The sequence below is a fragment of the Terrapene carolina genome, unplaced genomic scaffold (genome assembly GCF_002925995.2).
Source record: "Terrapene carolina triunguis isolate 2854851 unplaced genomic scaffold, T_m_triunguis-2.0 Scaffold111, whole genome shotgun sequence".
Classification (NCBI taxonomy): Eukaryota; Metazoa; Chordata; order Testudines; family Emydidae; genus Terrapene; species Terrapene triunguis.
The window spans coordinates 6,151,294-6,163,467 of record NW_020664462.1 but is presented as its reverse complement, the minus strand read 5'-3'; the positions used below and the strand labels follow the sequence as shown (position 1 = coordinate 6,163,467).

Here is a 12,174-nt window from a genome sequence, read left to right as displayed (position 1 = left end):
AACCTCAGCAAGGCAGAGCTTAGTATGGAAATTTAGCAAACAGATGATTAAAAAAAAGTTTACTCTTAGTCATCTTCGTGGCTTATTTTCCAATAAGACCTCCGTTCACATGAACAGAACAAGTGCTACTAGGCTGATTGTTAAGAAAGGTTTCCCTGACAGAACTGGATTTCTGCCTTGATCACCATTAAAAAAAAAAAAAGTACAAGATGAAACTTAGGTCTGCAGGACCAGCCCTTCAGCTGAAGCTCAGCAAAATTTTACCTGACACAAAGCAACCGTGATCTGTGAAGCAAGAACACCCTTCTCATTAATGGTACTTTTATATTTTTATCAGAGAAAATGCAAAACATTTTGATTAGCTCTTATTTTAAATATTGTCAAAATGTAAGTAAAGAACTTTGGCTCATGTTCAACAATAGTCCAGATAAGAATGAGGAGGAACTTTGAATTGATATATGAAAAAGTCAGGCCTTGACATAGCTTAGCAGCATACAGAGCTACATCAACATGTCACTTGACATTTAATTGTTTCTTGTCATTTGAGTAATACAAAAAAGACCAGCAATTGCTGTTTCATTGTGCTTTTTAATTCACTGATAAAAAACTTGAAATGTTTAAAAAGGAGGTTATAATTTTAGGCTTCCTTGGGCATTTATTTTACGAGTTCAGAAATATTAAAATAAAAAAGGAAAAATTTGCAAGTGGTACTTCAAACATCAAATTTTTAGGCAAGGGTATGTCTACACTACCTGCCGGATCGGCGGGTAGCAATCGATCCATCGGGGATCGATTTATCACATGTAGTGTAGACAAGATAAATCGATCCCCGATCGCTCTCCCATCGACTGCCGAACTCCAGTTCGGGGAGAGGCAGAAACAAAGTCGACAGGGGCGTGGCGGCTGTCGATCCCGCGCCGCGAGGACGCAAAGTAAGTGATTCTAAGTCGATATAAGATACGTTGACTTCAGCTATGCTATTCTCGTAGCTGAAGTTGCGTATCTTAGATCCATCCCCCCTCCCCGGTTTTGACCAGGCCCAAGTGTTATTTTAATCATGAAGTCTGGGACCTGCTGCCTTAGCCAATTCCACACAGTTTAATAGATCTTAGTATCAAGCAGTTTTCATAGAATATCAGGAGGTCATCTAGTCCAACCCCCTGCTCAAAGCAGGACCAATCCCCAACTAAATCATCCCAACCAGGGCTTTGTTAAGCCGGGCCTTAAAAACCCTCTAAGGAAGGAGATTCCACCAGCTCCCTAGGGAACCCATTCCAGTGCTTCACCATGCTCCTAGTGAAAAAGTTTTTCCTAATATCCAACCTAAACCTTCCCCACTGCAACTTGAGACCATTACTCCTTGTTCTGTCATCTGCTACCATTGAGAACAGTCTAGATCCATCCTCTTTGGAACCCGCCCCCTTCAGGTAGTTGAAAGCAGCTATCAAATCCCCCCTCATTCTTCTCTTCTGCAGACTAAACAATCCCAGTTCCCTCAGCCTCTCCTCATAAGTCATGTGCTCCAGCCCCCTAATCATTTTTGTTGCCCTCCGCTGGACTCTTTCCAACTTTTCCCAAATCCTTTTTGTAGTGTGGGGCCCAAAACTGGACACAGTACTCCAGATGAGACCTCACCAATGTCGAATAGAGGGGAATGATCATGTCCCTCGATCTGCTGGAAATGCCCCTACTTATACAGCCCAAAATGCTGTTAGCCTTCTTGGCAACAAGAGCACATCGTTGACTCAAATCCAGCTTCTCGTCCACTGTAACCTCTAGGTCCTTTCCTGCAGAACTGCTGCCTAGCCACTCGGACCCTAGTCTGTAGCAGTGCATGGGATTCTTCCGTCCTAAATGCAGGACTCTGCACTTGTCCTTGTTGAACCTCATCAGATTTCTTTTGGCCCAATCCTCTAATTTGTCTAGGTCCCTCTGTATCCTATCCCTACCCTCCAGCATATTTACCACTCCTCCCAGTTTAGTGTCATCTGCAAACTTGCTGAGGGTGCAATCCACACCATCCTCCAGATCATTAATGAAGATATTGAACAAAACCGGCCCCAGGACCTACCCTTGGGGCACTCCGCTTGATACCAGCTGCCAACTAGACATGGAGCCATTGACTACTACCCGCTGAGCCCGACAATCTAGCCAGCTTTCTATCCACCTTATAGTCCATTCATCCAGCCCATACTAGTTTAACTTGCTGGCAAGAATACTGTGGAAGTCTGTATCAAAAACTTTGCTAAAGTCAACCTAAATGTTCCTTTTCCTCAGTTTCATTCTATTAGCCTTAGTTATGCCTTCTTGTGCCCTAACTTCTCTCTCATCTGACCCGATATCTGAAGGACAAACATCAAGAAAGGTCGACCCCTTTCGTTACTATGCTAAGCAGTGACTTTCCCTTCTCTCTTCAAATATCAATATCTGGACAGTCCTCTGTGGACATCCTTCAGTGTGTCTGTCTTTGGTACGGATATCTGGAACTGAATGAAATAATTCTTTGAGTGCTTGCATCCGAGCTGTATGAAGTATTATGACCCTTCCCTGCTCTGAGACATGCCTCACCCCATGCAGCCTACAATTATAGGGCCTTTTTGGCTGTCATATCATCTTGCAATTTCACATCCAATTTACTGTCTCCTATCAAGCTAAAGTTTCCACTGGTCTCTAGGTTTCTCCTCACCACTGTTTCTGATGTTTCATTTTATCCCTTTCCTTCTTATATATTTTCCCCTTTTTAAAAAGTTTATTTACTCCTGGAATTTCAGCTGTTTCCTTTACAACACAGTGCCTTTCCATGTCCCAAAAACACAGCAAATGATCCTTCTATTTCTCTGTAGCAGTGCATTGGACTAGGTACAGTAAAGGCTGTACTACTGAGAACAGCAGACATCAATGCAATATCCAGTCACTTAAATCTTTATGCACGGATTTATGCATTGGCTGCACAGAGTTGCATTGCACAAGTTGTCAGAGGAAGCTGGAGGTTTCAGCAGCTGGATAGTCAGTTGTTAGGGCTTTTAGCACACAATGTGTGGGACTGTGGTTTAAAATATTAGCTGGATGTTTCTGCTATAATAGTCAGTAGTGAAATAGATAATATTGACTAACATTTAAGCTGCCTACAGAGTCAGGAAGGTAACTCTCCATCAATTTAATCTCTTTGCAACCATGAAACGTAGAGACATTAAGTGAAAGAACAATTCCTCAGCAAGGGGATGAAATTCTACATAATACATGGGGCTACCATAAAACAGTTAAGTGAGAAAAAATTAAGAAGGTACCTCCACAATATTACACCTACAAGCTTCCTGTAATTTCTCAGTTTCATGATTCTCCACTAACCCTCCAAAAGATAGCTGCATCAAAACATTAGGACATTCTCTATACAGAGACAACTTACCAAAAAAGTATCAAAAAAGTGTTTACTGACATTTAAAATGTATATGTCTACTTCAGCACATTAAATACCAGAATATACACTGCAGCAGAGGTGGACAAATTCAGCTCCTAATGACTATATTCAAAAGTGCATGCTCATAAATTAACCGTAGCATGAGAGCTTAAATGTAAAATAAAGAGAACCTGCTCTTGCTTTCCAGGGTGGGGAATGGATTGCTAATCGCTAATAATGTATCTTTTGAAAGGTGGAAAAACTCATTGTGTTGTCACAAAATACATCTTCCAAGCTTATTTATCTGTATAAACCAAACAAACATATTATTACCCTTTCAAACAATGTGACCTTCAACAAGGAAATAAAGGCCAGTTGGGCTGAAAGGTCAGTTATGTGTTTTCTTGGTTTGTTTTATGCAGCTTCAAACTTACTGACAATTTCCCAATGAGCTCACACCGTACCATCATTTAAGATGTACAGTTTACTCAAGAGACATTTTACATCCTTTATGGTTTTTAAAAAGGGCCCCTGCCCTTTTCTTTTCTTCAGACCCCTATAATTCTATTTCACCTTAATAAGATTACCCTGAAGATCACACTAAAAGCATTTTTTCCCCACCAATTACTGACTAATTATGACAAACGCCTCCTTAGCTTACATCTGTCAAGCAACTTGAGATCTATAGATGAAAGTGCTAAGCATTATTATCCCCAATTTTAATCAGTCTTGGTTTTAACGTACAATTTCAATGTTTTCTGTCAAACTCCCAGGGCAACACACTGAAAATAGTGAACTGTTGCAAAGCAAATGAGACAAATGAAGAGAGATTGACTGTTTGGTGTTAGTCAAGGAGTACACTGAAAAGATTGAGTACTGAAGATTCTCAATGGCCGTGAGAACCTCCATTACGAATGCTTGCAAATAGTCTTCAATGCACAGTTGACCTACAACTAATCCCCTGCATGTCTATTTGACACTAATTATAAGAGCACAGTTTATTTCGAGTTGTTTCGTTTCAAAATCTCTCTCGTGATAACCATCGTTGTGCATTTTTAAAATATTCCCCAAAGTATTTTTGGCCAGTGTAAGCAAATACAAGAGTTTTTAAAATATGAGTGATGAATCCCACGTGTGTTTTCATACTCCAAAATCTGGCTGTTTCTCCATCAGTTGCCTTGTCAGTATCTGATATGAAGAAAGAGAAGCCACTCCTATGTGAAAGAGTATTTGCCAGATGTTCCTTAATCCATACAAGTAAATGTTGCATAGACAAATGGAGAAAAACAGTACAAACGCCTTCATCTTCTTTGATGAACCGTGGAACAAGTACAAATAACACTGGAATAGCACCAGAGAAACAATGTTAGCAACATCAAACTGAATACATACAGACAAGGATCACAGCTTACAATTACTGGCACCTATGATTTAGGGATGCACCTGCCACTAAAATGCACACAAGAAGCTTAAAGCTCTTTTCAAGTCTTATCTATTATAAGACCATCCATCCAACAGAAGTGAATTGGTGGCCTCAATCCAGATCCTACTGAACAGGTATCGTATCCACAACAAAAGAAACCCGCCAGCACAATTGGCACCCTTGTTGGTAGTCTAGAAAGGATTGGCAAGAATTAAACAAGTATGAAAGCTAAACTACATTTTAGACTCAGAAGTGAGCCTTGTAGGTTAAGGCTGAAACTCAACGGCAGGGAGATATGAGGCAAACCTATACTCACTTCTGCTGTAACTATTCTGGGCATAAATAAAGGGCTAAATTAACAATGATTTTATCCCAGAATTCACTTTAATATTAAAGGATATAGTTTCTAACAAGAGACTCAGAGCAATATTTAAACAAAACAAAACAAACCAAAAAATTCCCAGTGCAGGTACAGTCCACTGGTTCAGTGTATTTTAAGTGACCTCCTATAGTGGTTGGTCCACATAACAGGGTAAGAGCCTATTATGCGTGCCAGCTAGAGGAGTTACTTGTTTAGCTCAAGCAGTCAAGACTCACGCTTTAGTCTGCTGGAGACCCTTGCTTTCAAACCTTGCTGGTGAGACGTGGGATTGCTAAATACGCAGCACTTTGCACTGAGTATGATTATGCAGGGTCACTTCAGGACGCTGTCCTGCCATAATTTAAGAGGGCAAAGAGCCCAAAACACAATGTTTGTTAGCATTTTCCACTATCAGGCGAGAAGTTGGGAAAGTCAAGAGGGAGCTACTCTATGTAAAAAGGTGAAACTGACTGGCATCAAGTTAAGGAGCAGATCACGTCTTCACAAAAAATACAAAGTTTCTACTATGAAATACTGGCACCAAAAAATAGTATAAGCTACATGATTACTTCTCTTATTGTATGTATATGTACCACCCCGGGGTGGGTCACCAGCAGTCAGGACCAAGGGTAGGACCTCTGGATCTATAAGCATCAGACTCTACTGCCTGAGCTAAAAGACCCAGGCCCTGTTATCTCAAAGCCAGCAGCAGATCCAAACCTCTAAGTGGTCCAGCCGTTAGAGTAGACAGAGAACCATGGTAAAAATGGGTTACACATGTACCAGAGTGAGGAGTTGTTTCACTTTAACTGCCTCCCCCCTTATTTTGGCAGAAAAATCCAATGAATTTAAAGGGCAATAAACTTCAATCACAGTCAGAGAATCAAGCCAAGCTAGAAGCCATGTGGTACAATAAAGGACTAAGCCCAGAATACTAAGTTTCTGAAATTCTGTGATTGGACAAAACAAATCAGATATTAAAGGTACATTTCATTATCAGCCTAGGGTAACCTAACATGGCAAATAGTTTTCTAAATATTTCTAGCATATTAATCACCACACAGAAATACTGAAAGTGATACTTCAGACCTCTTGCAAAAACGTAAATTAGTGGAGTTGCATACACACTTAGAACTTGATCTTTATTCCAATTATAAAAACTTTGATGCAATTCTGCTATTTTACATTTGCTCAGGTTTTCAAAGGGCAATGATGCATAAGCCTAGATCCAAGACCTCAGCTCCTGGAAGAAATAATACTTCACCCCTCTTGGAAACCAGTCATCTCTGTGCCAAGACTCATTTATCACAGAGCTGCATTTGGCACTTTATAGCAAAGATGCACTGTATCAAGCCTGTAATTACTATTTAACAAGGGTCAAATTCTGCCCTCATATTCGTGCTATTTCACTTAAGTCAGTGGAATTGAGTGGCTGTAGTGACAGAACACAACTTGATCTTCTGATTAAACCTTAGATTATGCAGAAACCAACATGGCATTTTATACACAATAAATATATTGGCTCTTTCCGCTGTAGATTTGAGAGCGTGTCCAAAGTAACTCCTCATTTGAAGAAAGGCTGAGCTGGGCAAACAGCAAGGTTTTTAAAGCATTTAGTATTTTAAATGTTAATTTGTTATAGTCTAGAATTTCTCTATTTTAGCAACGAAGGTTAGTGTCCAAAGACAAGACTAAATAGCAATGTTGAATTTTTTTCCCCTAAAACAGGGTTTCAGCCAATCCAGATGATACAGTTTAAAATTTCAAGACTTATTTTTAAATAAATTGGAGCACGTAGTTTTGCCCATTTTCAGTCCATTTTCCCAGTTATGCAAAGTCCAAGTTCCTCAAATAATTGAGCTCAATTCAAGCACCACATGACCCTGAAATCAGGATGACTGCTGTTCATTTGTACGTTGGCTTGTTTAGACATGAAAATTCATCCATTATGTCCATGTGAATCAGAAAACCAAGAACATAATTTAGAAAATGAATATGCCAAAGCTCTAAGGAATGCCAAGTCTGAATGCTTGTTCTTCCACTATACCGCACAAAAGATGACTCAAATTCTTGCAAAGCTCTCAGAGAAGAAAGGGGGTTTCGGTTACCATTTGAAATAATGCAAGAAGAAATAATTATCTGGTAGCTACCTTAAAAGAATGAGGAGATGAGGGCTGCACATGCTATTAAAGTAGTAGATTGGATATTGGGCCATGCTCATGCTAAAACAGCCTGGAAACAGGACCAACTCCCACCGAGATTTGTCTCTAAGCCAAGTTCAGCAGTGATGTGTAGAACCAGGGGCGGCTCTAGCTTTTTTGCTGCCTCAAGCATGGCAGGCAGGCTGCCTTTGGCGGCATGCCTGCGGGAGGTCCCCGGTCCCGCGGATTCGGTGGCATGCCTGCAGGAGGTCCGCCGGTCCCGCGCCTTCGACGTACCCGCCGCCAAATTGCCACCGAATCCGCGGGACTGGTGGACCTCCCACGCAGGCAAGCCACCAAAGGCTGCCTGACTGCCGCCCTCGCAGGGATCGGCAGGGCGCCCCCCGCGGCTTGGAGCGCTGGTGCCTGGAGCCGCCGCCGTGCAGAATGTAAGTTACAAATCTTTGTGTGAGTTGCGCCTGTTTATGCCAGAACTGGTCCACAGGTAGTATTAAATTGCAGTAACATATTTTTGCACTCCATCAAATGCAAGATCAGTGTAAGTTACATTACTTTACTGCTCACACCTGATGCGTAAGTTACACCATTAACATCAGCAATTCCTTTTGCCTACTGACTAGGAGTCCATTGCAATATCCAACATGACTGCAATGCAAAAGGATCTTCATATATGACCTCAGGATTGTTTATTGGCAAAAAGAGAGGAGATTCTGAATGCAAGAACAATGGTCAAATACACAGGTAGGTGACATAAAAGCTATTTTGTAAAGTAAACAGATGTGCATGTGGCAGGGTGTTGGGCAAGAACTGCTGACTCAGCCCTCTGTCACGCCAGCCCCCATTAAGGGACGTAAATTGGAGCTGGCTAGAGAAAACCTGCAACTAATTGGGAGACAGCTGCCCGCTCAATTATCCTGGGGCTATATAAAAGGCTGGGAGGAAGGAAGCCAGGGGGAGGAGCGAGGGAGTGGAAGCAGAGCGATAGCTCTTCCCTCCTGGGCGCAGACACTAGAACCCAAGCGGTGTATGGTGAAAAGATGGTGGGAGCACAACGTGTAAATTAACGGCACCAGTGGTTACTGAAGCCCAGGGCCTCGGAGTGACTTTGTCAGCACAACAGGGGCAGGAACCAAGAGGGCCCTGCAGCGCCCCGCTACAGTGCGTAATTGTCATTTTACAGATAGAAAGACAAAGGCTGAGAAGTTATGAGATTTATTCAAGGCTGCACTGAGTCAATGGCAGAGTTGGAATAAAACTTAGCAGGCCCTGGATTTGTCTCAGAGTCACAAACAATTCTGGTGACTCGTTATACATTATGGCAGTGAAACAATGGAAAAACAAGGATTGTGCTACAGTATCTTAAGGATTCGCTTTAGAAAATGTTTAAGTGTGAAAGAGTTTTAAAACTAGTTAATATAATTAAAATGATGGCTCAAGGCTTTTGAAGTTTGTATGACTCCGCTCTTTCAAGCGGTTAAAGAAAACGCTACAGTTACAATGCTGTAATAGCACAAAGCATATCTATTGCTGCTTTGGGGAGTTTTCATTTAACTAGTGGTTTATGTGGGGGCTACTTTAAACCAGAATAGTTCTTGAGATATCTGTACCATGAAGGGGATAGATAAACCTACAGCTGAGGGGTTGAGAGGAGCGATTAGTCAATAGATGCATAATGGGTTAGAAATGTGAAGGCTCCATTTGTAGACTGAATCTACCCAATGGCCAATTTTTGCTCCTGTGTCATGTATGCATCCAAACGCAGAATTTCACCCAGTGAACAGCCAATGTGCTTCTGAGTCTCCTATTCTGCTCATTGATCATACTCAACAAATGTTTGTTAGATGCAGCGCAGCAGATGAAAAATGCAGGAAGAGTGCCAGAGCACAATAGCTAAATTTAACATACCTGAAAAATGCAGGCTAGAAAAGAAAGGAGAAATGCTATTACATTTCCAATTCCCTCGTGGTCTTCCTGTTTGTGGAAGATAATAAAGAAGAATTTTTTAAGAGTTACTGAGTTTTAGTTGATGCAAAGTGCTGCTTGACATTTTATATAGGTACATTCTATAGAAGTACTTAGTACCACAGTAGAATGAGAATATCATAATTTCAGACTACGAAGTCAGACTGGAGTTAAATCAATATTCATTGAACAAAATACTGGAAATTGAGATGTATGGATCAATTTATGCCACAAAATAAAAATTGCAAAACACTAAATGATTTAGACTTTTTTTAAAGAGGTACTTTATGCTGATTCCACAATACATTTTCTAAATGGTATAAAAATGCACCATCTGAAGAAACACATGCAATTTATCAAAAACAGACATTTTAAAGTGGGACAATATGTCCACATAAAACCCTTCCAGGATGTCAAAAGTAAGATTCTCCTCCACCTTTCAAATGAACTACATCACTCCACTCCCTCCAGGGAAAAAAGATTTTGCAACATGCCCTGAAGCTCAAAAAATTCAGGCTCTGACAGATCAGAGTGCATTAAGTATATTCCTTCATCTGAATCAAGCTCTCCGGATAAACAAAGCATAACTTGAAAAGTTATGGTGTGCAATAACCACCGATGATCGGATACTTGTATAACTCTAATCCTCCCCTCCCTGCCCCCACACTACAACTCAAAAGTCAATAAAAGGTTACCTGAAAAGAATACTCCGCTAGATGAACTCCTCGAATGAGGTTCAAAGCCCCACACATGATGTTGAGAACAAGGGACAGAATCCCCAAAGGAGTCACAGGTTGCATTCTGTAGGTAGGGGCTTCAGACAATTAAAAAAAAAAAAGAGAGACTATTGAAAATTAATTCCAATTACCGTATATACTCGATCATAAGCCAGTTCATTTATAAGCCGACCCCCTCCCCCCCAAGATGGATAAGTAAAAATTGAAATTTTTTATAACCTGTTCATAAGCCGACCCTATAATTCAGGGGTCAGCAAACTTTGGCTCCCGGCCCATCAGGATAAGCCGCTGGCGGGCCGAGATGGTTTGTTTACCTCGAGCATCTGCAGGCACGGAGGTAAACCTAAGTAAACAAAGTGTCCCGGCGTGCCAGCTGCTTACCCTGATGGGCTAGGACAGCAACTGGTGGGGAACTTTTTTTTTGGGGGGGGGGGGAGAAGCTAGGAGTCAAGGGAGTAACCCCTGTGACCACACCCCACATAACCCCACCCCTAGCCTGGGACCCCCACACTCTCCCTATCCCATCCCTTCCCACCTTATCTGGGGAGGATGTCTCTGACCTGGCTGGAGCTGCTCCAGCGGGCCAGACCGGGTAGCGCAGCCGCAGCATGTTCCAGCGGGCTGGGCCGGACGGCTCGGCCGCAGTGTGCTCCGGCGGGCCGGGAGGCGCGGCCACAGCCTGCTCTGGTGGGCGGGGCCGAGTGGCATGGCTGCAGCCGGCCAGCCCCGGAGCTGCAGCTGCTTCGGAGGCTGGGGGGAGAGCAGCGTGGCCAGAAGTGGAGACACTCTGGCCCCGCCTCTTCCCTTCTGGCTCTGCTGCCTCTCCTTGCTCCCTCTGTTGGGGAGAGGGGCTGTGTCCCACCTCTCCCTCTCTATACCCGTTCATAAGCCGACCCGTCTCTATACTAAAAAAAAAAAAAAAAAATCGGCTTATGAAAGAGTATATACGATAATTCATTCCTTTTTCATAAGGTAACTCAAATTCAGTTGAATTGTGGGCTGTATATTCAAGGCCTTGTGTACACGCTGGCAAGATGGACTTTAATTTTGTGGCAAGGCGCCCACAGTTTCTGTTCCACTCCATTGCTGAATTCTCAGGGCACCTGGAAATTCCACAGCAGCTACCAATAAACGGAAGTGATTTTTAATGGACTGAATGATACAATCAGTCCATTAGCACTTGCATTATGCATCTGGATATTAAGTGTCACTTATTTTATGCCACACCTAAATTTTCAATTGTCAGCATGCTACAGATTTTTGTATTGCAGACACTTCACTTCCTTGTCAGCAGAAAAGCCGGAGGTTTTGGCATCCAAAAGTCATGGCAGGTGGCTTACAGTTCTGGCACCCAAGAAGCAGTTACAGCTTTTGACACTGGAGAGGGGAAGTATCCCCTCTTTGCTGCTCCTTGTGGGCAGAGAGGACTTTACACATAGGGACGGAAAGGGGCTTTAACTCTTAGGATGCATCTACACTGCAGTATTCTTTTGCCGGCGTGTAGTATACATACGTGCATAGGCCTTCCAGCACGGGTATCTATAGCAGCATAGACATGTTCTCTACTGGCCCAAGCTGTGCCTCCCACCTACACTGCAGCGTCCCACTGCGGAGCCCTTCCACACTGCAGGGAAAGGCTCCAGCAGCAAGGAGGTAGCATGCTAAGGCTCCAGTAGCTCCCCGCTGCTGAAGCCCTTCCCTGCAGCGGAGAAAGGCACCAGCAGAAGGGAAAAGGCTCAGCATTTCCCCACTGCTCCCCCTTTCTAGAGTACTTCCTCCCTGCAGTGACAGGCTCTGGCAGCAGGGAGCAGCTGAAGCCTTTCCACACTGCCTGCCCTCTGCCAGAGACTTTCACCGCAGTGAAAAGCACACCGTGTCCACTCTGCACTGCACAGCTAGACCAAAAGTGGTGTGATGTGTAGACGTAGCTTTAGCTCCTGACCCCAGCGAACCCTCGACAACAGCTGCACTGCTGGTACCCACATCCAACATCGATGGTTTCAGCACCCTATCTGCCAACATTAACCTGCCCTTAGGCTTCAGAAGGAACTCCAGCCCTGAGATGAGTAGGCTAAGTTCACACCTCAGATAGTGGGCTCCAATTCTCTCTTACACCAAGATCCCCTAGATGC

General features: G+C 43.0%; 1 protein-coding gene across 2 annotated transcripts in view; it reads right to left on the bottom strand.

The window, feature by feature from the left end:
- Window positions 1–3,414: 3,414 nt before the first annotated feature.
- The window catches only part of SEC22C (SEC22 homolog C, vesicle trafficking protein), a 29,531-nt gene continuing 20,771 nt past the window's right edge, over window positions 3,415–12,174 (bottom strand). For both annotated transcript variants that reach the window (XM_026652106.1, XM_026652107.2), the window contains 3 exons: window positions 10,001–10,119; window positions 9,249–9,314; window positions 3,415–4,738 (listed from right to left, as the gene is read on the bottom strand). In XM_026652106.1, coding sequence (XP_026507891.1) covers window positions 4,538–4,738; window positions 9,249–9,314; window positions 10,001–10,119 — 386 coding nt within the window. In that variant the 3' untranslated portion in view covers window positions 3,415–4,537. The remainder of the gene's footprint in view (window positions 4,739–9,248; window positions 9,315–10,000; window positions 10,120–12,174) is intronic.